This window comes from Cygnus olor, chromosome 1, assembly GCF_009769625.2.
Source record: "Cygnus olor isolate bCygOlo1 chromosome 1, bCygOlo1.pri.v2, whole genome shotgun sequence".
Taxonomy (NCBI): domain Eukaryota; kingdom Metazoa; phylum Chordata; class Aves; order Anseriformes; family Anatidae; genus Cygnus; species Cygnus olor.
The window spans coordinates 56,088,960-56,114,656 of record NC_049169.1 but is presented as its reverse complement, the minus strand read 5'-3'; the positions used below and the strand labels follow the sequence as shown (position 1 = coordinate 56,114,656).

The 25,697-nt window shown below is 47.5% G+C and overlaps 1 protein-coding gene across 29 annotated transcripts in view; it reads right to left on the bottom strand.

The window, feature by feature from the left end:
• Positions 1 to 799: 799 nt before the first annotated feature.
• The window catches only part of RBFOX2 (RNA binding fox-1 homolog 2), a 167,974-nt gene continuing 143,076 nt past the window's right edge, over positions 800 to 25,697 (bottom strand). For 12 of the 29 annotated variants that reach the window (XM_040544895.1, XM_040544888.1, XM_040544892.1 and 9 more), the window contains 7 exons: positions 23,481 to 23,534; positions 23,243 to 23,335; positions 21,966 to 22,098; positions 13,867 to 13,909; positions 8,902 to 8,990; positions 7,886 to 7,958; positions 800 to 6,711 (listed from right to left, as the gene is read on the bottom strand). In XM_040544895.1, the coding sequence (XP_040400829.1) occupies positions 6,667 to 6,711; positions 7,886 to 7,958; positions 8,902 to 8,990; positions 13,867 to 13,909; positions 21,966 to 22,098; positions 23,243 to 23,335; positions 23,481 to 23,534 (530 nt within the window). In that variant the 3' untranslated portion in view covers positions 800 to 6,666. Of the gene's footprint in view, positions 6,712 to 7,885; positions 7,959 to 8,901; positions 8,991 to 13,866; positions 13,910 to 16,545; positions 16,586 to 18,072; positions 18,355 to 21,965; positions 22,099 to 22,512; positions 22,581 to 23,242; positions 23,336 to 23,480; positions 23,535 to 25,697 lie in introns of those variants that run through there. The other 17 variants (XM_040544897.1, XM_040544889.1, XM_040544913.1 and 14 more) reach the window with 12 other exon arrangements.

Below are 25,697 nucleotides of genomic sequence, written 5' to 3'. Positions count from 1 at the left end.
AAAATAAAAAATAAAAAAATAATAATCCTCCGCTGCCCTCAACTGTATTCGGCCTATTCCGCTGTATCATTTCACTCGGCTGTGGTTCCATAATTACTTGCAAATTGCCCACAGGGATTTATTATTTGTTATTTTTAGGATCGTTTCAGCGGAAAAGGCATCTGATTATTTGTATATATATTTGCACGACATCTCTCACTTGAGGATCTCTGAGCACTCCACGGAATATGAATGAAGCTCCGCTCATCTGCCCCGATGCTCCTTTTTCAGGCAGGACAACGGGAGCGGTGATTAAAAGCCACGTCCGAGCTCCCGGAGGAGATTTCTGCCCAACACAAGAACGGCGGCTTCCAGCCGTGCGCGTTAACTATTAAACCCGTGCTAACGCCAACAGCGGGAGCCCGGCTACACAGGCATGAAAGAAAACACTGATACTGCCATTTGAAATGGCCGTGTGTCCTTCCAAGCTAACAGGTCCAAACACAGATTAGGCTTGGGGGGGGGGGGGGGAGGGAAAAAAAGGCTCCCTATCACACGGCAAACACATGGCGCTTTCTGCTAACGGGCAGCAGGGATAAGAGTGGGGTTACTGAGAGCTGGGGGCACAAATGCACCAGGCTGAGATTTTGCTGGTGTAGCTTGCCAAGGCTTCACCCTTTCTTGCTGCTACAACATCTCCGGGCTCGTTCCTCAAACCAGCTCCCCCCTTTCTTCGCGTGGTGGCCGGCAGGGAGACGGATGCACCAGCGAAACTCACCTGGGGCACAGCAACACAGACAAGAGGCAGGAGGCAGCAGAGTGGTGTTTCTCTCTTTTATTTAAAAACAGTGCTTCATTACCATTTGCAAAGGGTTAGGAAGGGTTTCCCCCCCTTGCTTAGAGTTTATAAAAGCCAGCAACATGATCAATAATTTATACACATGGATAGTAATACAAAAAAAAGGAATAAAAGCTAAAGATCTAACTACTCCGACCTTCACAATTCCAGCTACTTGATAATAATAGGAATAACCCAATGAATACTGTATGGTCTGAAAGCTACTATACAATATGATACTTAACGAGGGAGGGCGGGAAGTTAGAGGCTGTCACAAAGCCCTGGGATGCAGATACTGCTTCTCCAGAGTCGGCAGGGAAATGGGACCCTGGGCAAGCGGCTCGGGCGTCCTAGGAAATGATCCAGGGGAAGGAACCGCGTCCCGCGGGGGGACACGTCCTGCTCCCGGGCGGTACCTGGCAATGGGAGGTGCTGGGGAGACCGCGTGAAGGGGCAAGTCTGTCGCTGCCTTTGGAGGTGCTGCGGCATCTCAGCCTCGCACGGACAATCTCCAAGTCTCAAGTAGATCAGCCTGTGAGGTCAGTAAAATGCTCCGCCAGCTCCACGTTGCTCTACAGCCCTGGTTCTCGTTTGCTGTCAGCCCCAGGTTTTAGCTCCAGCTATTTACAAGCAGGATTTATCATACTAAAAAAAAAAAAAAAAGAAAAAAAAAAAAAAAAAACAACCAAAAGAAACCAAAACAAATCATATCCCCTGGGGTAAGAGAGGATTATTTCGTCACTTGATAACGCAGCCGAACCAAGCTGCCAAAACTACAACATGCGCGCACACAAAATACTGTGAACAGAAAAATAGAAAAACATGACCAAACCGAGACTGCTCCTGTGGGAGGCCTGATTTCTGACTTCTGTAAGCAATTCGCTCCTCGGGGAAACAACAAGCCCCTCCACCAGCGAAGAGCTGGCAACCTGGCAAGAGACTTATTATTGACCCACTTCAGGGAAGGAAAAAAATTAAAACTAAAAAAAAAAATCAAGATTAACTGGCATTTTGCTGACTACCAGCCAAATCACTATTGGGGTGGACGGCTTCAGACACCAGCAATCTCCTGGAGTAATCAGGCGAGGCTCTTGGCTGGCGGGCCCTTGTTCCACCAGGCGCCAAGAGGCGGCGGGGGACGCGGGTCTGCGCTGCCGGTCCCTGCAGGCGCTCAGCCCAGCGCCCAGAGGACCATCGCTGCCAGAGCTTTCTGACACCACAAAAAATTGCCTTCCAGGGTCAGCAGCAGCAACGGAGACGGGAGTTGGGTGTCCCCGGTCCCGTTGAGTCTGCCGCTGATGCGTGTGCTGCAGAGGGACGGGGGCTGTCCTGCAAACTCCTGGCTAGAGGAACGCGTACCAGGGAGAAACCCCAGAGCCTGCTTGGAAAGGGCCCCATTTCGCACTCTGGCCATCAGACTCCTGCTTGCCTCGGTGACTGGAGTTTTCCTTGCAGAAGAGAAGTTTTACTGGGGTTGGAGGGTGGAGAGGGCAACCAGTAAGGTGGGGGTGGAGGGAAGAGGCTTTTCAGACATTAACATCACCAAAAATAGTGTTTTATGCAACAAAGAATCAAGTCTCACTGGTGTGTACTACAAAATGTTTGACATTTTCCAAGAGCATGACAAAATAAAAACACAAAGAAGTCTACATTGGATGTTCGTCGCGTTCACTAGGTTGGGTTGCTGCTTGTTTTTCCGCCCCCCTCCTATATTAAAACAGTGCAAACAGGTAACACACTTCACACATCACCCCTCTGCACCGAGGACAGCATCCCCCGACCCTGCCAGGCCGGCAGCTGCCTGCGGGCTTCCTTCCCCTTTGGAGCCAGACCCAGAGCTCACCCAGCTCGCCCTCGGTTTTCCCTTTATCCCATTTCTAAGTGCTCCCCCAGACGTGATCTCCTCTGCTCTACTCCTTCAGGGCCGGGTCAGGATGATGTGGATGGGGACGGGCTGGGGACGAACGGGGCAGGGGCTGGGAGGCTCTGCTTTGCGCTCCGCTATGCCAGACAACCCTCCTCAGCTCTCGCCGTGCACTTCCCACCCACAGATCTCAGAAGAGGCAAGGGCAGGAGACAAACGACTGCCTCTCGCTTTAGGGGTGGGGAAACAAGCCTCAAGGAGTGACCCGACTGCTCCCACATCATCCTTGAGGATCACCGACAGAGCCCTGAGCAACCCACAGCCCTCCAGCTCCTGAGCAAGCCCTCGCCGGGCAAAGCCTGCAGCTCTCAGGCATTTCAGCAGCTGAGCGGTGGCTGCTTGAAAACGTGGCTTTGTCTACCCGAGCTCACCTCACGGGATCTGCACAACTGCTTTGCCTGGGAGCAGAGGGCTGCAGGAGGCTCGGCCTGGGCTCCCTGGTGTCCCCAGGTCCCGGACCCCATGGGGCAGCCTGCCCAGCGCGGGGACGGTCACAACGGGGTGCAGGGGCGCTGGGCGCTGCTGTAACGCGTTCCTAGCAGAGGACGTGCTACGCCAGTAGAGTTCACCTTTGTACCAGCACAACTATATCCACAAGGAAAGACGGACCAGCATATTAAAAAGAAAAATAAAAAATTAGCACTTCAATCCAAAATTATACCGGTATAATACGGTGTGCTGGCCAGACCTACTGCAAGACAGTACAGACAGCAACACTTAGAGGAACATCTTTTCCTCCACATCAAGAGGAATCCCGGTGCCACCAGACAAGGTCACAAGCAGCAAGCTATTTGCCAGCCCGCCTGTGCAGTTTTTCCCTTTGAAAGCCAAGCCCTGGGGACTCGCGCCTGCAGATCCATCTCCGGGACAAGCACTAGCTGCTGTCTGGGCCCAGGTTAACTCGTGAAGAGTCAATCATTTTGCATAGGGAGATATAGGCTTTGTCCTCGCTTCTCCAGAAGACAGGTATATAACCAAGGCTTGGCTGCTCTGAACCCATCTCAAGCCAGTTCGCTACGCGTCTGAGTGAACCCAGAGCTGCTGTTTGCCAAGAAGAAAGCGCAGCGCTGCCGCCGTGGCACAGCATCTCCTCCAGAAACCTCGCTGCAAAGCCTCAGCTGGCGGGCAAGCTTTTGGGAGGCACCGCGCTCCGCAGAGCGAGCCGCCTCCAGCGCCCGGCCGTGCAAGCAGCCCGGCTTCGGCACCACGAGCGGGTGGCCGGGGACGTGGTGGCATGAACTGCGGGGCACGACGGGAGTTGGCCGGGCTCTGGGAGGCCCCAGGCTGGATGGTGTGGAGCAGGTATCACTCGGAGATCCTACAGCAGAGGACTGACCGACTGCAGCCCCCCAAAGGGTGGGCGCTTCCGCACGCAAGCCCTCCGACTCTCAGTAGCCGCGGGTGGGCTGAAGCTGCCGTGCATAGACTCGGCTGGGAGGCAGGGAGGGGGCCGGCCGCCCTGCGCCCGAGAGAGGCAGAGCTGGGGAGGGGGACGATTGCACCGCCAGGGCAAGGGAGGGCACGCGGGGAGGGCGAGCCCAGCTTTTTGGGGAGCCGCAGTCAGAACCAGCTGAACTGAACCGCAGGACGGGGGCAGAGAGGGCGAGCGTGACCGTTTCTACCACAGATCCTCCCTCCCCTCCCTCAGCTCAGCAAAAGCCCCCGCGTGCCCGGATTTCCCCTCATTTCCTAGATTTTGTGAAAGCCCCAACACCCTGTTCCCCCCTCCCTGTTTTCAATCTAACTAAAATATTTATATACAAACAACAAAAAAATTGTCATAACAGCAACAAACCAAACTTTGGCTTGGAAAAAAAAAAATAAAAACCAACAACAAAACCAGAAAAAAAAAAAACAACAACAACAAAAGGTGGCCAACAGGCTGGCAGTTTGGTGTCCCCTTTTTCTAGCTATTCCTCCAGAGAATCAATAGCTTTAGGGTCTCTAGCTTAACTCATGGCTTCCCCATCCTTCTCATTTAGGTGCCTCCTCTCTGCTGCGCCCAGAGAGGCTATGTGTTTCGCCGGGGAAGAGCAAAAAATGCGTGGTTGTGCATGGCTGGGCCAGGACACCTCCTCGGGGAGCTCTGCTTGCCGACACCGCTTAGTGTTAAATGCAGGAGGTTTCCTATTCTGGTATCAGCAGTGGGTGGAGAAGAAGGTGTACGGCAGGAGTTGGGAGAGGCTCCACCAACGAACCCATGCTCCAAGCAGCCCTTCTGGGGGTGAAAAGCTCACCCCAGTACCAATTGAGAGAGTTGAGGCAGAGAAGTGCGGTTTTGTTAGGCTAACGCAGGGTTAGAGATAGCACAAGAGCACCTGCCTCTGAGCATCGGGGTTGCTGGGAGCACTCGGGGCCAGCGGCTGAGCGGGGAGGGCTGGAGAGCAGCAGCTCCCTGCCACAGCACTGCTCCTGCAGTCAGCTAAAAAAGCCAGCTCTGTAACCCAGCCAGATCGCTGCTGGTGAGAGCAGAAGGGGGACGGTCTTGGGAGTCGTGGAGTCCTCCCCTGAACAGTCTCCCCACTTCCAAATTTTATCATATGTAGTGTCAATACGGCCCCAGCAGCCCAGGTGCGTTAGCTTTCTATGGCAGGCTGGGCAAAACGGCCCCAGGTCTCCAACGTGGCTCTGTAAGGGCCTTAGATACAGCTTGTGGTGGGAAGTTCCTATGAATTCAGAGCTTGTACAAGCTCCTTCTGCCTCCCCTCAAACTCCTGACCTAAACAAAACTACTTCAGGATCACGTTTGGATATAAAGAACACTCTTCGCCCCCACGAACCCACATGCGTGACCCTCACCTCAGCAGCTTATACATGACTCGTTTGTCTCACTCGTGTTATTTGGAACAGATTACTTGCAGTAGTGCCTAAGCAGCTCAGGATGAGCAGGAGGAGAGAGACCTTGCAGGCTGGACCTCGGCGTGCCCGAGCGCGGCTCTGATGGTTGAGTCTTCAGCCACAGCTTTCTTCGTCATCAAGGCTTCGCCGCCGCAATTGTAACCGCTTGCTGTCCGCAACAGAGGTACTCTGTGTGATGGTGCATTGCATCTGCCACTCCTCGAGGAAGAGAGGGAGGAAAGGGACAGCAAGGGAGAAAGATCTTGAAAAGGAGGATGTGAAACTAAGGTAATTACAGCCACCAGCAATGGACAACAATCAGCTAGAATAAGTTGTGTGTAGGGGGAAGATCATCCTCCTCAAAAACTCCTTTCAAAGTCTTGTCCCCTATACAGCGGGTAACAGCCAAAGTCTTTGGGCAGGTTGAGGAAATCTTCTCTTGCCAAGTCTAAAGTCCTGACACTGCTGAAACTGTCCCAAACCTGTGCGCGTCAGATGGTGATAAAAAACGAGGAAAGTCTCTGCATTTCCCCCTTTTCCACACGTAAATGACTATTTCCCACCAGCATTTAGGTCCCAGCCACAGCCAGAGAGTGCTTCCTTCTGCAGACCAGAAACACAGCAGGTGGAGACTTCTCCCTCACGTCCTCCTGTCTCCCAGGCACCAAGCACCAGACCCAGGGAAGTAACTCTGTCTGTGTGTTCCTGATTAATTGCATGATATTCGGTTTCTAACAGCTTTCCTTAATGCTAATCGCCTTTTCCGTGATTGGTAGGATAAGCTATGCACCAACATACAGACACGGAAATGCATTATTTTTACCACAGTTAAAAAAAAAAAAAAGAAAAACAAAAAATAAAACAACCAAAAAAGCACAATCTTTGGAACAAAAGAATTAAAGGCAGAAATTTAAAGGAAAAAAAATACATATTCAAAGAACATAGTGAGGTATAAAAAAGTATTTTCTCTTTTGTTTTTTGTTTTTCCTCCTCATCTTGCTATAGAGTTCCTCTACTAGTAAATATTGCAATAGCCAGGCCTCATGAACTGGGGGGGCTGTCCCACTTGCAGGGGGCTCACGTCACTTCAGTAGGGGGCAAATCGGCTGTAGCCACCTCGGTATAAACTCGCCTGTAGAAATTAAAGGAGAAGAGAAGAGGTTGTTAGGAAGCGAACGTGGAAGAAACCTTCAGGGACAGTGCCCAAGTGCTCTCAGAAGGATTAATGGATGTGTCCTGGCACTGACCCGCGACCATCAGTCCCTCTAAGAAGTAAGAGAGGAGAACCTTGCCTGCAAAAAACAAAAAATGTAGCTCAGGAGGACATGCTCACAGCTGGAAATGAACTTTGGCAAGCCCAAGTCACAGAAGTTCAGTACCAGAGGTGGGACTCACGAGTCTCAACCTCTGGGCCGGCTGTCTAGACTGACTTTTTGGATAGCAGACACGTACTTCCAGGATGCTCTTCACCTCACCTTAAGGTGGAGATCTAAAATAGACACGATGACCTGGTATCCTTGAAATACCTGTTTTTCCTCCACTGACCCTAAAGGGAATCCGCATGATGCGCTGAGGCTCAAAGCGAGGTGCTCCACTGCAGCCATCTATATTTAGGTGTCTTTTCCTCTGCGCACGTTTGCGTTGCAGCCTTTGCAGCAACACAAATACTGCACTGCCTGGAAGCAGATGGGCAAGCATGTGTTTTCAGCAAGCTGTGCCGCTCCCGTCCAATGCCAATATACCTCATCCCTGCCCTTGTGTAACTCCTGCTGGCAGGCAGGATGCCGCATCCTTCTGCTGGTGGAAGAGGGAACCAAGTGGAGCAGCTTTGCTGCAAGATGTCACATGAACAACTTATTCCCTCACTTTTCGTAGGGCTGATTTCTCATCGTGTAACAGAGCTCTAAAGGGCTCTTAACTAAGTTAATGAAAAAGGCAAGAAAGGATGTCCTGCATCTCCAGCCATTGCTGGTTCTTGCTCTATCCATCTCCTTGATACGGTTATACTGATTCAGCAACGACATTCTGGCTCCTGATGTTTCTGGTCATCCTTCAACCACCTCTTTTGTACAGGGAGATGTACAAGACTGAGTGATAACTGGTCTTCTACAACCTGGCTCCTTTCCTAGAGCACACAGACAGACACACGAATGCGGAATGGCTGGGGAGCCAGCACTGCAGCTAAGGACCTCCTCCCTCAGCGGAAAGGTATTTCTGGATAAAGTTTCAGTACCTGATACACACAGTGAACAGCTGATGCCCGTGCTAGGAATGAGAAACAGCACAAAGAAGAAAATCTCACTTACCACAGCGCCAACTCCGTAGCTAGCGGCAGGGGCAAGGGCATGGTAAGGATCTGCTGTGTACACCCTGCCATAACTGAAGAGAGGGAGAAAATATGAAAAAAAAAAGTCACTTTGGAGGGGCAGAGAAACAGCCTTCTGACCACAGGTGATGGAAGAAGCAACATGCCCTTCTACACACATGTATGCATACATGCACACACATGCACGCAGCCCCTCTCCGCAGAGAGCCTATGGGCATGCTGCCATGCACCGTATGAGATGGGCGAGGGACCGGCCTGTGAGGAGGAACGTGGCAGAAGCCATGAGCTCAACCTGTAGGAAAGAGGTCAGCACCTTGACAAGACAGTTAGTGCATCCCTTACCTCGAGTGATGCAATTTGGGAGGAGAGTGGCTGCTGGTGCTAGTGCTACTGGCACGGTAGCAGCTGCTAAGTGGAAAGCAGCAAGGGGTTCTCCAGAATGAGGAGGGAGTCTGAACTTTAAAGCTCTGACATGCGCTAAGATTAAAACACAGCCTTACTGCACACGAGATAAAAAATCTTAAGGCAAGCACTCTGATGATGATAACCCTTTGCATTTACACAGAAAAGCATGTTAAAGCGCCCGAGAGTACTGTACGAGCTGAACCATTCTTACTTTATGGATGGGGAGAGAAATGCACCCAGCGATGGAACAACCTGCTCAGAGTCACAGAGCAAGGAGCCAGCAATGCAAACCAGATCTCTCAACTCTGAGGCCATAAGCACACTGCCTCCTTTGCCCAGAGAACCACCAGGATAAGGAAGAGGCCAGGATTTGTGCCAGCCCACACACACCGGAGGGCAATACTGCCCCAGGAGCAGAGAGACAAGTCGTGCACTCGAATCTTTCATGTTGGGTTGTGCATGCAAGTGTGCACGTGCGAGTGCAAGTAAGACAAAGAAACGGGGAAAGTAGAAGTACTGTAATGGACCAATGCTCCTCGAATCTCCAAGCACAGCAAGCTAGCCCCCGGGGATGCCTCCCCCTTTACATACCCATCGCTGTAAGCTGCTGCAGCGGCTGCAGCGGCCGTGGCTGCTGTTGCAGTAGCAGGCTGTGCATATCTGTAGGCTGCGTATCCACCCTGCAGGAGAGAAGAGAACTGACTTTACAGATACCTGTCCACCCACGCAGAGCCAAAAAAAAAAAAAAAAGAAAAAAAAAGAAAGAAAAAAAGGAATCACACACATCACAAAGAGAGGAAGTGTTTCAAACTGCATCAGCTCCCATGTCTTATCTAGCACAAGCGTTGCCCATTAACTCCTACCTTCTTTTGCTCAGAAGGACTAGGGAGACTCTTCCATTTCCCAGTTTAGCAGAAGGAATAAACTGAAGTGAGCCTGAGAATGGTGATATCCCTGTAGGAAACTAAATTTGGCACGGAGGAACGGAAAATCAGAAGAGAGCTGAAATACTGTATGCAATGTAATTTCTATGTCCCCTTCCTTTTACGCTAGGGAAATCAGAGGTGGGCACTTTCTGTGAAGCATGTATTTTAGAAAGGGCATCATTCAGAGGAGCTCCTGTTTTTTTTTTCTCCTTTGTCTCTTTTCTAAGCCTGGGAGACCCCAAAGGCTAGAATTTCTTTTGGTTCAGATGCATAAAAGCATCAATAGCCAGAGAAGCCAAAAAGCAATCAGTAAAAGAAGGTCAGAGAAGTCAATCTCTGGTGGTCTAAAGGGCTGCCAACAAGCAAATTGACACAGATACCAACCAGAGCATTCTCCTCTCCCTCAGAGTAAGAAAGAAACAGGTTGGGGGAAATTACGTCTGAACAGACTGTACTGCTGCTGCATTTACACCTATGTTACACATCTGTAGTAAAGATCTTTAAAATGCTTACAGTGGTAAGAGATAGATCCTAAATATGTAGTTACAGCTGAGCTGGCAAAACATAAATCCTGGCCCAGAGGAAGACTTGCAAGTGTCCTACCAGAATTCCCACCAACAGCTCTCAGGGCAGAGGAAGCCCGGGCTCAGCCCCACTGCTCCGCGCACCTCGCAGTAACGAGGGACGGACACCTGCCACCTCTCAGACCAGAGGCTAAGGCTGTGTGGCAGTCACGAAAGAGCTCTGAAGCCCAGGTTAGATCTTTTCTGACTGTATGCTTCTGAACACGTTTCTGTAAACTCTATGGGGGAGCAATGGTAAATGAACCGTGGCTTTGATTTGCCAGAAACACAATGAGCCATAAATAACATCAGAAAACTCCAGATTGCTTCTGGCTTTTTTTTTTTTTTTCCTTTTAAGTGACATTTCAAAGTTGGAAGGACCAGAAGGCAGACTTATGCTCTTTACCTCCAGAATCAGCTCAAAATATCTCTAACACTTTTTCCCCTATAAATCTTATGGCTGTATGTAACTAAGAGTACAAGATCAGCTCTACTGCAGGACACGCTCTGTCTTTGCTCAGCAGTGCTGTTTTGGTCTAGACATCCTTTAAAATAGAAGTCATGATTTTAACTTCATTTTGGTTGCCCTTGTGGAACTGCCCCCACGATGGCTTGCGTGCTACCCCAAACATTCCTGGGGATGGTCTCTTACTCTGGAGGAGAGAGACTTGCAGACCCTTTAATCTTCTAGTTAATAGAAGAGAGTCATGCAAATAATCACCTGTGAAACATCACCACACTGCTTGAAAGAAACGTTGTCATGGTTTTGTCCCTCTTACCTAGTGGTTTCAATCCCTGCACTTCAGATTGATGGTCTGGGGAGGTTTGGCTTCTTTCTGGCATGCTATCGTTGCGCCACCACTACCTCCACCTCCAGAACATGACAGAGACAAGGGGAAGGGGCAATCCAAATTAAACCTTTACCAACCTCACCAAGTTAGGAGCTTGTGGCATTTCCTTAAGCTTGTGACCTTCCTGAACTCTTGGCATGGTCTGTCACTTGGACATGGCGTGGAAGACATTTCCACTTGGCACTGTCCTTTGGCAGGGCAGGCTGCTGCAGCCCACCCCGATTCCCACCCTCCCTCCCACCTACCAGCCACATTTCACATCCAAAGCCGTTTCAAATGTGACTGGCACATGCTCTACACATGGCAGCAAGATGCAGTTTGAAACCAGAAAAGGGTTATCATGTAATTCTCTTTTAACTCACATCTCTTGTAAAGGAAAACAAAACCAAACCGAAACAAAAAAAAAAAAAAGAAAAAAAGAAAAGAAGGGTTGGAATCAGGTGTGGGAAGGGGGGGAGGGATGGCGTAACATTTATTAATCAAAATTAAAAACTAAGCATGCTGACATCTGGAGCTAGAACAACCAGCAAAGTCACCACGTTCAGACTCATATTGGCTAGTTCTATCCATCCCAGCATTCTCTTGGGACAGCAGTTCGCCCTAGGCTCTACCACAAGCTCAGTGAAGTACACAGCCTCAAGTACTAGAGCGTGCAGCCACAACAACCTGCTATTACGGAAACAGTCAGTCACCACTGGAGTTAACATTCCAACCTCGACGACTCCCCGCAGCCTCCCGCCCTCGCCCCCCGGAATGGCTCCCACCCTAGCCCTGTCCCACACCACGATGTTAATAATTATAACAAGCAATAACCCATCTGTTATATCAGAGAAGGGAACAGAGACTCCACTGAGAGATTTAGAGCGGGATGTTAACATTTCTTCAGTCGACTGCACAACAAACAAAAAAAACAAAACAAAACAAAAAAAAAAACAGGAGAAATAATTCATTGGAGAAATGAAGTTAAGAAATAGCTGACATGTGTATTGCTTTTTAACCATGCACTGATGCAAAATTGAAGCTACTGTTAATTTTAAAAAATGTCACAGGATACAGGTACACACTCCCGGGCAGGACTGCTCAGCTCAAAGCGGTCTGCAAAGTTTACTCGTGTGTACTTCAAATAAAACCAAAAATGGGGATTATAATGGCCATGGTACATTCCTGTCATAGGAGCAATGAGTGTGGACAGCTGGGGGTTTCTGACACAGCAATGTGTTTAGCATGACCAGCAGGTCCACCGAAACAGGGTGAAGGCAAGAGGAGGAAAGTTGCAGCTAGTACTCCTTCTGATTTCACAAACGCTTTTGCCAAGCTCTGGGAGCAGTACAGAACGAAGGAGATGCTGTGCAGGTCACCTCACCCAGCTGACGCTCCTGTTCTCCTTAACCCGGGACCCACATGGACTTCCTTCAATGCATCTAAAGCCCTACTCAGCTTGTCCAACGCACCAGGTGTTTTCTCCTGCCCTTCCTGCTCACACAAAACTGTAACTTGTATGCAAAGCTCGTCCGTAACCTCAGCTACAAGATCCTACCATCCCTAGCGATTTCTGATGCCACTCACTTCGGGTACTCTCATAAGTATAAACTGTATTAGAGTAGAGCATCTTCACCAAACATGAGCAATTGTGTTTCCCAATAAAAGAAGAAATCATTTTTAAAAGGCCCTTGGCTAGCTGCACCACACTCCTCCACACTGCAACAGAAGACACCATCGAGTGGCATTGTGCATGAAACCCAGGACAGCTACGCAACCTTCCCACTCCATCTATTTAAGTGAAGCCATCCCACAGGGACAGGTTTACCCGTCTAGGCTCAGTCTAAAATCTTTAGCCTTGTCTCAAAGGAGATGGATGTGTCTGAGCTTCTTGTGAAGACGTTAGCTCAGAGACATTTCTGTCAATGGGACAGTTTAAAAACAGCCTTGACTATGGAACAGGCTTATGCATTTTTACTGGGCCAGTCAACAACCAAAAGGACTGTCTAAATCAAGACTGGCTCTTTCTGGTACAGTCTTTTGGATTGTATGGGGAACATGTGAGAGAGGTGAACATAATTCTAAATGCTGCTTATCTTAACTCAAGTTCTCTTTCTCTTGTTAACCTGCCAGTGTTGCTGGGGCTGTGCTGAACCCCTTTTCCCATGAGAACGTGTAGAGAGCCTGAGCCTATAGAACTCAATTGGCAAACAACCGGATTTGCTCAGGTGTTCACAGAGCCCAAATTTCAAATGACTCTTCTGTGATATTATCATCCTTGGCTCATCAGTGAAGCAAGAAAACATTTTTTTAATCCCTTCTATAACATTAGATGATAGCATTCTCAATATTGTGTTATTTCAGGGCGTATGAAACAAACCTGGGAAAACAAGATATAGGAAGCTGCAATCCCAATTTAGAGCAGCATTCCAATTACTGAACGTGTTAATGGAAATAAATGAGCATGTAAAGGCTATACAGTTCAGCACAAAACAAGTCCCATCTTCTCTTCCACTCTTTGGGTCCATATTAGCTGACAATGCAATGGGAACATGAGGAAATCCAAACCTACAGCTTACTATGTCAGTGTATCCTATGATCATAAGCCTTCCTTTTCTTCTTTCCTTTCTGCCTTAGGCAGGTGCACAAAGCGTGTTGCTGGCACTCTTTACTCGATGCCACGAGCATCCCCATACCCTCAGAGAAATGTGCAACTCATGGTACCAGTTGGACACATTTGACCACCTGCCAGTTTAGACGGAGAGCCCAGTTTGGGGATCTTTAATTTGTCGTAACTTGAGCGTGTCTTCTCCACCCCCAAAGTGCCCTAGAGCAGAAGTTAAGAAGCAGAAAGGGCCAGAACCGTTTCCAGTATTTTTGTATTAGAAGGGTGGCATACGTGCACCAGGAATGAGCATGAATGAATTAAAAGAGGTGACAGGACAACAGCGTCCATTGCAGCAGGTGCTTCTACATGGTAATGGGACAAGCATGACCTTGTTAACCCTTCCGTTGAATTTACACACATATAGTTTTCGAATGAAATGCCACTCGGTGTGAAATCTGGACGCACGCCGCCCTGCTACGGCGGGGGCTTGGATCACACGGGAGTCTGCGCTGCCCTAAAAAAGCCTCTGTTCCCATCTCTAATGTGGTGCTGGAATGGTTAGTATAATTCAGTTTTTTCCACTGCAATCCACAATCTGATTGGTTGGCAGGTCACACTGGCACTCCTACCTGAGGTATTTTAGCGCTAATGATTGGTTCCTGTAAGACTATTCTATAACAGAACACAGGAAGAGCAGTTCAAAAAAACACAGCTGTGGAAAGAAACAATCATACAAACAGCCCGCGGCGGGGCTCACCAGCCTTTTCTTTCCGGTGGATGCAAGCACGCTTTTCACAGGCAGGAGTGGTCTTCACACAGGTGGGGTGGTTTGCGTTTGTTTTGGTTTTTTGGTTGTTTTTTTCTCCCCCGCCCCCCCCAGATTGACCCCATTGTAGAGGAATGATAACCTTTCTTAGGATCCGAAATGAAGCCCTCTGCAGCCTGGGGCTGGTTGTTTTATGGATTCCGGTGTCCTGCCAGAGTGGGATGCATCCAAAAAGAGATGGAATGCCTTCTTCAGAGAAGGCATGGCTAGCAGGATGGTTGCCCCAGGAAAGAAAAAAGGAGTGAGGAAGAGGAGAAGGAGGAAAACGAGAAATCGGTGCGTAGTACTTATGCAGAAAAAGCAGCCCAAACTCGGGACATTTCCCCTTCGTCTTGCCTACCGCTAGCTACTCCTTCCTAGCTCAGGGTCCTTTCCACCCTGCCTTGACTCAGAAGCCCTAGGGGAACCTCAGTTTAATTTTCCCCCTAATCCGGCCAGGAAGGGCTAAACCTAACAGAAGACCCCTCTGCCTTCCCTTCCACACGTCCAACCAGACAGACGTAAGCACTCCAGGGATCAGCACTGCACATCAGTGGGGCACGGGGATGCTGCACTCATTCTACGTGTGCCAATTAGCAAATTGCTTGGAAGGGTAACTTCACATCAGGATTACAATTTTTGTTTTTCTGAGCTCTGTTGGAGGGCAGTAACAAAACAGGAAAACACAGCACCATCTCCCTGGATGAGCACCCTGTTCTGCCGTACTGCTTTCTCACAGCGAGAACTAAGCCACTGAAAGCAAAGTTGCCAGAAGTTCACCAAGCGGTCCTAAGCTGACTTGGAGGTTTGGTCCTGCGTTACGTGATGCTACCACACTGCAGCACCAAGTTTTATGGTGGATTATGGGGCTTCTTCATTGCTGAAGTCTCTGTCCTTAAAACATGCTAGATAAGCATCTCCTCCCCATCAGCAATGGAAGCTCTGAAGGAGCTTTCTGAAAAGGAACAGGGAGTAACCCCAGCCAGTTTTCCATTTCAACATGACAACCTCTTATACACCATACTCCGAGGGAAGAGGCACTAAGGAGAAGGTATTGCTCGTTTGCTTGCCTGCTGTAGAAAATTCAGTGGGCTGTTGAGCTAGTGTTCTAGCAGTGAGATGAGAAAACCCAGAACTCTTGTGTAGTCCTTGACACCATTTAATAAAGGAACACTTGATTATGCAGATCAAATTTTGAGGGATGTGCAGACACTAACATACGTAAGAATGAAGAAATACACCCAAGATCTCTATGCTTAAAGAGTATGTTTCTGACTGCTGTAAACTACGTTGGGCAAAGTGCCTTTATAAGACCTGACCCTCCATATAAGCCAAGAAAATCCAAAAGCTAATTCCATCCATTATCTTCAGTCTAACCCCTCAGGGTCCTCTTCATAAATGTCAGTAGTAGCAACTTCAAAGGAGCAGGGACGTGAAATCCATGCTGACAACCATGCCACTACCAATACAAAGCATCCCCAGCTCCAGAGAGCTATTACCTATAACTTTGGGAGCTTTGCCAGAGCCAGACAAGGCCACAGGTTGTGATGGCAGTAGTGGACCTGAATATTTTGGCTATGAAGGGCACGCTCCTATCACAGCTGCTCTGCAACAGCTCTCCATTGGAGAGGAAACTGCTTTTCTTACTGGCCAGAGTCCCTTGATCCACGACAGCCACAACTCAGCTGCATATACAGATGCCCTGGAGATCTGCAATACCGACTGGCTGGGTAGGACAAAGGCAATGACAGACAACGTCTCCTGGGGTATCAGAGCTAATTCCCAAACAGGAGGAGGCTGCTGACTTCTCTAACCGAACACCTCCATGTATTTGTACTTTACAATTCCCTGAAGAGGTAAAGAGAATCTAGCCTATTTAGGTACCATTTTGACTAGCAAAATGAGATGTCAGTTTTCACTCTAGCATCTCGGTCTCCATTTTTAATCAGTCCCAGTGTCTTCCCCAAAGGGATAATCTCCACGTCCCAGTGGCACATGAACATTTTTAAACATACAGCTTGCACTGTTTAGTGTGGGCTGCACAAATCAAACCTGAAAGGGCCCCAAGAGGGGAGAGAAAGGGGAGGGTGGAGGGGGAGAAGGAAAGGGAAGGTCTGAGGCTAAACCAGTCCTGTTATTTTTATATCCGAATTATGTAAACGAGAGAAGTGTTGAGAGAAATTTTAATTTGCTAATCATCTCTCAGGTTGATTAGTAGCAGTGTGCATGTGGGGGAGAGGACACCCAGTAAACTGACCCTGGCAATGATCAGGAAACCCAAAGGCTTAGGTCTTGCACCCAGGGGCAAGCGCAGTGACAGAGAAGCATGCTTGCATTCCTAAATATATAAATATATATATCCACAAGGAAGAAGAAAATTAAAGTAAATGATATTTAAAAAAAAAACAAACCAAACCAAACCAAACAAACAAACCAAAAAAAAAAAAAAAAAGGCTGGCTTGTCAGGGGTTGGGGATGAGAAGGCTCCGGTGTGTGTACTTACATAGAGGTCAGCACCGTAAAATCCGTCCTGGTAAACCACACTGCAGAAAATCCACACAAAAACAAAAAAACAAAAAACAAAAAACAAAAGAACAGAAAACACATTCCGGTTATTGAGGACGGCAGCATGCACATGCGTTTTACACAGGCAGGTGATGTATGAATCCACAACCTGGGCTTTTGGCAGGAGCAAATCAGCAAGAGAATGTGTGCGCACGCACGCTAGACGGCTCCAAGTCATCTTCCATGGCATGCAAAGGGGAAGGGGCGGGCAGAAGGGGAGACAGTATGCGAAGGAGAGAGGGAGGGGAACAACCATGTCGTACAATAAAAATAGACTCAAAAAGATCTGATGTCCTGAAGAAGAGAAACAAGGGTTTAGAAACCTCCACTCTGTTTTTTTGTTTTGTTTTGTTTTTTTCTCCTGGAATTAAGTTACCCCCTATACACATGGAGACATTGGCTTCATGAAGTGGGCTTGGAAATCGAGAAGCCCCTCAGAAGGCATCCCACAGGGGCCGGAATCACCTATATCAGAAGCACGTTTCAGAGAGTTGTGTACAATGATTTATTTGAGCTCCACGGGGCTGCTTGACTTTGTTTCTGACATCCATACATCACCTGCTTTTACCCTGCACATTAGACATGCGATAAGATTTGGCTGATCACACAAGCATGCAAAGTATTATTATTCAGCATCTTAAAGAACCGATGCAACACCTCAGGAAAACAAGTCAATCAATTCTGATCAAAGTAAACACAGAGAAATGTAATTGAAAAGAAAAAACCAAAAATACCCACAATGCATTGCTTTCACAAGCAGAGATAATGAGCTAAAAAGGTTAGGTGACTGGTCCAAGGTCCGAGAATTGGAAGGTGCAGTGGGAGTCCCTGGTAGTAACGACATATTCCAGAGCAGAGAGGAGCAACTGGGAGGGTTTCCATGGGATGGTGCCTTTTCTGTTTTAAGCCATTTGTTTTTCTTTCTCTCAGAACTTCAAGCAGAAAAATCGATAAACCAGAGCCTGGGGTTCCCAGAGAGCCACCCTTACCAGAGCATTTGCTGGCGTAGGACTACGCAGCTTGCTTTGGGGATAGGGGTTGGGGAAGGATGAGGAAGGAAGACAGGGTATGCCCCCCACCCGTGTGCGTTCAAGCGTGTCCTTCATACTGAGGAACTTCCTCTTGCTTTGTCCTCTGAACAGCTCCGCACAAACTCACTCAAGGCTTTAAAAAGCGTTAGCCCCACCATCTGCGATATTTGTGGATCTAATGTGCATGACTTACCAGTAGCATTAAGGAAAAAGAAGGCATGGAGTGCTAGCTTCTCTTTTAATTATTATTTTTTACTCATCAGATGGAATGTGAAATGCTGCCAAGAGCCTGCCACCCTCAGACACCCACCTATTGTAAGGCACGCACACACAAAAAAAGCCCAGCATATCTTGCCAAATTCTGCATGCTATTACTAAAAAGAATAAAACTTAAAAAAAAAAAATCTGTTGCAGAGTTAGCTACTGCTTGAATAATTTAGTCTCGCTGTCTTCCCCAGGAAAAGTACACTCCATTCCCAATGGACAGAATTACTGTTGTCTCCAAGAGCGCTGGGAGCAGATATGAAGATAGAGACCCTTGTTAGAGGAAGAGGGGAGCCACTCCAGCAGGGAGAAGCAGGCCATAAGATCATGTTTGTTGAAGCTAAATTTTTACAACCACATAACAAAGAATTTGGCTCCTGGGGCAGTGACTTACATTGCTGGGTTCTCTATCTAGGATCTGGAGTGTTTTAGCAGTGATACTCCACCTGCTCCTGCAGGAAAGGCAAATGCATGACAGAGGAAGTGACTTGGTTTATGAACAGGTTAGCAGTTTTAACAGTTATTCCAAACACAACCAGTTGGATTAATAAAAGCATTACCACGTTGGATCAGGCCACTGTTCGTGTAACTTAGAATCCTGTCAGCAAGAGATGCTAGCATCAGCTCTCCAGAGAAAACTGCAAGGAACACTAGTAACATGTAAGAGTAAGACTTCCTAAGTTCAAGCAACCAAGCACACATGCATCCTGTCTCTCCTTCAGTTAGGACCTAACTGATACCAACCGCCACCACTGAAATTTAGCAAGGTTTATTTACATGCTAAAACATCCGCATCTGTGATTCTTAACGTTGGCAAAAACTTTGCTTGAGAACCACGGAGGCCATTCTGGTTATGTATACTGACCAGAGGCGTAAAGCAGCCCCATCAAATCTCAGTGGCATCTGTGAAAAGCCCAACAGATGAGCTAAAATATATCCACGAGAACCAGGCATATGCTGATTTTGTAAAGCAGCCATCATATCATTAATCTAGCTGTACCAACAATTGACTGTGTTGTAAAAGGAACCAAAACCAACCAACCAAAGGAAAAAAAAAAAAAAAACACAAAGATCACTACTGCCTTATGTCTAGTCTGACTTTTATCTACTTCTTTGAGTCAGAGAATCTTCTACGTATTTACACTCCTAGACTAAATTACACTTTACTATAACAGGCCTGCTCTTCATAGATGTACCTAATGAACATGAACAAACCAATGCCCAACCTATGGCTTGAGAAATAAAATTGATTGAGTTGGAAGAATTTTACAGTAGGCATGTTTGGTTTGGTTCTTTTTTTCAGGCTTTGATTTAATTCTTACAGCTTTCGGTCTGAAGTGCAATTTGTCAGCTTTCGTTTAGAAAGCATGGCCACTGCAAATCAGGGCAATATTCCAGCACTGGCTTTAGTCACGCTATAGACTAAAGGTTATAAAGCCTCCATACTAGTATTGAATGCTGCCTCAGTTATACACTGAAGGTTGCATTTTGTGTTCTGAGGTCAGGCTTGGGTGACTATCTAAATGGCCTGAGCAATTGCTTTCTACCGTATGAATAACCTACCCTGGATAAACATCCATGTCTGTACATAACTGTACGTACCTTTCACATATGTATTAGTAAATCTTAGCTTTAGATCCTGAAAAAAAAGTGTGTATTAAGAATGATACCATCTCTTGCACCTTCCTCTGGAGCATCTAGCACTACAGATGCTGTCAAATATTACACTAGCCTGAACAGCCCTCAGGTCTGATCCAGCATGGCAATTCCAACAAGCTTTTATTATTCTACATTCTATATTTTTTTTTGGAATTCTGCTAAGCTCACACATTCAGTGATACTGTTACATTTTAAAACGTATTAAAGTATTAAAATATATTTTAAAAGTTTTGTGAAAATCAGTTCCCTCTACCAGGTTTGAGTTAACCTGCAGCTTACTTTACTGTCTTCTTCCACGAGACTCTAAACCTCGCTCACTCATGTGCTGCTGACTGATCTTACGGTGTCAGCTTCCCACTGGCCAGGAAGAAAGCAACTGATGCAGGATAAGGTGTCAGGAATGTGTGACTGCCCTGACTCGGCAGAGGTCAGCAGTGCCCACACAGAGCTGTGGCTGTCCTACAGGTTACTGCGACATAGAACTGAATAGCACAACTTACATCATTCCATAAGGAATCAAATGCCATCTACAAAATAGCACGTAGAGACTCAGACTATGATGACAATAAACACCAGAATTAGTTAATTGCATACCAGTGTTTGGGATGAGGGGCAGCTCTGGGCCATTTCTGAAGGCAATGTGTTTACTGCTGTCCCGCAAATATTTACTGGATAGCACACTGCCCATGAAGACATGAAATCAGTCAGCAGCGTCAGACAAACCCAACATAATGTAAGTAAATAGAGTCACAAGACAGTATTTGGAAGGGACAATCATTGGATCCTAGCCCATATTCCAAACAGAAATAAACCCTTTACAGGGGACTCAGGCTGGTTTTAAATCAGACAGGGCTTGAGTCCCTCCTGGTGCAGCCTGGTGACAGCCTCTCCCAGGAATGATCTAGCTGTTATGCCCCCAGTGAAGCATGCGACCCCCCTCCCCGGTGCAAGTGCTGCGTGTCCTCCTAGACGGCAGCACTTAGCTCAGCTTTGCTTCTCTGTTTCACTGTGGAGCATTTCCCAGTCAAACAGGGCTGGGTCATTTTTAGAGCAACAGACAGACAAGCTGCAGGTCAGAGGCTATGGTTAGAGGATGTACAATATGAACTAAGAGCAGCGGCAAAGAGAGGTGGATCTACGAGTCCAGAAGAACTGCTCCATTCAGAAGGCCTGTGTGTTAAGACAGGAGGTTTCATTTTAAGTCTCTGGGTGAATTAAATACAAACATTGCCAGATTTGTTTGAGAGCAAAGCTAGACAGATACGTGACCACTGCAGCTTGCTTCCTTCAGCTCCACTTTAGATATCAAATGGGACTCTAACAAGAAAGGGCTGCAGAAGCTCTCCCCACTTCATCTGCTACAGAAGGCACTGCAAGCTTATCCGGCATACATCAGGCCAGATCCTTACATCATGTGTGGCTTCCTCCTCTCTTTTTAACAAAAGATTTATCATTTATTTTCTTCCCTTTTGGGGCTAGTCTAAGACGGGGGAAATAAAAGGGTCAGTCCATCTTTCTGTGTTGGAGGATTCGTCCCTACTCCTACTCTTTCTGAGAAACTTGCCTGGAAAATATGGCAAACAAAATTCCAACAGGCAATATGAATAAACCAACAAAATCAGAAACAAAAAAGGAAGGGATTTGACGATTTATCTGTCATTCCATCACGCTTAAACAAACAAACAAAAAACCCCAAACAAGACCCACATACAAACCTGGTTCCCTGTACTCTGAAGAGCAGAATACTCTTCTGTAACAGAATCTATTCCATTGCATTACTAGTGAAAAGTCAGAGGGCAGAGAAGTGTTCTGAGGCCACGCATTCACCATCGCTTCATACAACAGTTAGAAGAATGCTGCACTTTCATTCTCCCTGTATCCCAAACGCTCCCAACTTCAAATTAATGGACTTGATTAATCTTTGTTTTAAACCTTTTTAAACTGTCTCCAACAAAGAAAGCAAATCCATTGTGGGTAACTGGCTCTTCTGTATCCTACTGTCAGATGGTGAGGCATGAAGGTAATGGATAATATTCCTCATTCCTGGGTAAGAAAACCACAAGGGAGCGCAGAGAGTACAAACTTTTCAGAAATCTTAGACCTCTCTTTGCATCCTTCTCAGCAGCACTACAATGTATTGGGTCAATCGATGACAAATACCAGGCAGACAAATTGAGAAATTATGAGAAGGAGTACATCAGCACTTTAGGCTGCTGCAAGAACTGAAAATTGTTTCAGGAAAAATTTAGATTTGCCCCCATTGGATGCCATTGTGTGCAGAACGCTCTTGCACTTGCAATATCCTGCCTCTCACCATCCGGACAATTTTAGTTACGTTTTTGTTAGCCAATCAGCTATTTGACACGGTTGTGCAGAGCACTCTGCTCTTGTGACCAATGCTTACCCTGGGTAGGCAGGGATGGCTGTGGGAGGTACTGCCCGGACTGCCCCATAAACCGTCCTTCCTCGGCCCCTCAGGTGGGCTCCCCGAAACGCGGCTGCTGTGGTGGCTGCAGTTGGATAGGGGAAGCCTGGAACTGTAAAGACAGACAAGGTGGAGGGTGAAAAGGATCCGAGCTCCTGCCCAGGGAACAACCGCCTGCTTCAAACAAAGTGACACAATAGCTCCACAGCGGTGGGACGTTTTGCATCAATCCTGCAGAGGGGCATGCTTCTATCCCAGCAAGCATCGGATACATACGTCCTGCTACACCATGGCCTTCAGGGGAAGAGGGGTTGCAGAGAGGTTTGGCATGCAAGAGGTTAATGCTTTGGCATGCCTTGCCCACCACAAACAGGGTACAAATCCCCCCCTTCTGACACCGCCATGCAGTCTGGTTAGAGTCCGAGAAGCGCAGAGAGTTACTATCAATACAGCAGGCGGCTCTTCCAAAACTGCAGAGGCTCTTTAAAATAATTTGTCAAGAGGCCCTTAAAGTCAATCAACTTACATCAGTCTCTTCCCTCCTTTCCCCTCCCACTCTTTGCCACCCAATCCTCTGTATGTTCATTTTAAAGCCTGAAAGACAAGATAGCCCATATAACAGCAGCAGAAACTTCCCATAAAGTGCCAGCTTTCTGGGAGCCCCTCTTCACTTAAAAAGCGTGACCAGGACCCGGCCCCACGCCTAGCGGGGCCTGCTTTACTATGCTTTGCGCTGGCGTTAACTGGCTCATGATGAAACGATGTAAAGCCCTAGAGGCATCTGCAAATACTGTAAAGAGCAGATGCCCAGAAGGGAGCGAGTCGCCAGGCACGAACCCAACCCAGCGCGCGTCCAGGTGCATGCCACCGGGGGCCCTGCAGACTCGTGGTTTAACAGCGTGTATAATATGTACTTTGTAGGGATTTGTCCGTTTGGTTTCTTTCATTTCAAAGGGGCCGGGGTTGGGGGGGGGGGGGGGGGGGGGGGGTGAAATCAAGGGAATGGCCTATTCCTCGCACACACCCTCCCCTTGTTCTGCAGCCTCCTTATCGCTCAGAGACCCATTCACCGGCACAGAAACACACTGCAGATGAACAAGTTACGGCCACTGCACGGTAGACTTGGGCTAGAGGTAAACTCCTTCCCAGCGAGACCCATCCTTTCAAGTATATATTATACAGACTGGAGAGAAGGGAAACAGGTCATAGTTAACTCAAGCACAGCAACAATACAGGGGCCAATGGGGGCTACTTACTGATTAAAGGAATGTAAGTGTTAATACCCCCCCTTCCTGACAGGGGCACTGCGGCGTCATTGCCCAGCGAGACATCTGCTTGAAAGCTGGACGCTAATTTAATTTTAGAAAGAATAAAAAAAAAAAAAAAAAAAAAAAAAAGAACGTAAAAAGGTTATAAAGAAACAGCAAATTGAGAACATAAACAAACACCACTGCAGTTAAATGGCAGAAGTGGAAGTGTCTACTTAAGCTCTACCTGCATATAACTCAGGGCCGTACACCGCTCCAACCACAGGACTCAACTTCCAACCTGCAACAACAAAGACTGCAGTGAATGCCAAAATCTACACCAAGAGAAGAGCAGGCAGCATGGGTACGGGGAACAGTCTCTTGCATGCGCCCCAGCAGCTTCACATGCAGCAGCAGCTCTTTCCCAATTTCGGCTTCACCTCAATCCCCCTTGGTGTAGATGGAGGCCAACTGCCTTTTTCTAATGTCAAGTTCTAGGTACGGGTCGCTGTACTGGAGGGAACAGCCAAACGTCAGCTGATCCTCAGCAGGGCATGCACGCCGTTGAGGGAATGCCAACTACCTTATATGCATGTTTGCCACGAGCACCGTGCGACCCTGAATTCTCAGCGTGACCCTTGCTGTCAGCTCCTCCACGCATTCAGGGGAACGCCGTGGATCTAAAACCTCTCTAAAAGCCAGCGGCCCAGCCTCTCATCCCAGGGAGGTCAATTTACACCCTTAAATCCTCAAATCACCATCCTGTCACGTTTGCTAGAGATCTAAAAAGCGCCGGTGATTGAGATTTCCTCGCTAACTGAATTACACAACTATATCGCACAGAAGCAATTCACTCTATTCGTTTCACATTTGTTCCTCTCCGTGTTATTTTAGTGTTTCCTGCCTTCTTTATGCTTCTTTTCAGATGAAAGCCTTCCCAGAGAACTGGTTTTAATATCGTCTGGATAATTGGCAAGAACTGAAAATCATCAACACAAAAAATACAAGAGAGAACCCTTCAGGTTATTGCTGGCCTGCCACTGTAGAAGGGGTCTGAGGAGAAATATGTTCCCCAGTCAGATCTAGAGACCTGTCATCTCCCCCACATTTCTCTCTGGGGAGAGAAGATGGATGTAAAGCTAACAACTTGATCTGGGCTGGCCTCCACAGAGCATGGAAAGGGATGGAGAGACCTTATCTGTTCAGCTAGCCATCACACAGGCATTTCTACTGAAATAAATCCATACCCTTCCTCTCTGTCTTGATTAAGGAGTCCTGACACACTCACTGCACTTTTACCACCCCTACCCAGCCCAGAAGCCACAAAGAAAAACTTTGTGGGCTGCAGCCCATCAGGACCACCCCTTCACCTGCTGGCAGAGCATCACCGAGAGATGCAACATGCTCCTCCGCAAGACTGGGCATGCTGCCCTGTACTGCCACCTTGACGGCAAAATACTGATGCAGTCGTGGCAATGACAGGACTGGGATCGGCCCCTGAATTTAACAGCTCTTGTACCACTGCTTATCAGTGTGCCTTAAGCCTGGCCTAATACCGAGCGCCCTTACATAGTTTTAAAGCAGACACTGCTGGCTGCTAAAGCAAAATACTCCTGCCTGTTATCACGTATCACAAGTCATTTGTTGATACCATTAGCCATACAAGTTTTCTGTCCCTGTTTTCAAGACAATGTAATATAGCTGTGTTGCCTTTTACTGCAAAATTTCCTAACTCCGCTCAAACGCTAAAACTCAGAATCCCAGTCTTTCTGCCTGTCCCTACTTCCCCAGTTCTGTGACCAAAAAACGATGACATGATTTGCCAAGAGCCTCACATGCCAGCAAATAAAATTTGAATCTTCTGACTTCTGAGTCTTATGCGGAATCAGAACAGATTCTTGTACTTGCAACTACCTATGCTTAGTTTTCTGCATTGCTGAAGCTGTTCAGGAACATTTTCAGGCCAAGAAGAATTTTTCCTGCCTGGTTCAGAACAAAGACTCAAATTCAAAATGTGTATCAAAGCAGCATTCAGTTCTGTCAGGAGAAGAATGATTTTTTTATGCTATATGTGTCTATGCCATAAAATTACTGCACAGACAGAAGAACCTAGATATCCCAATGAAACAGGATTCTTCATTAACCAAACAACTTGGTCTTTCTCTATTCAGGTTCACTGGAAAATGGCTGAATACCAGACACAGCCTGTAACAACAAGTGAACACATAAACAGTCCAATGCCTCTGCTTTCACAGCTGCTTGGGGACAATCGTACTTTTACTGCTAGAACCTAAACTGAGATATATCCAGCTCCTTGGATTATACTCCATTTATATTTAGGTATTTAGGTGATGGCCATCCTTCTGCAGACCAGCGCAGCATCACCTTGAAGCGGTGCCAGGTGACACATCAGACCTTGGGCTCATTTTCTAGCTTGGCCACACTGGGCACGTCACTACTCCTC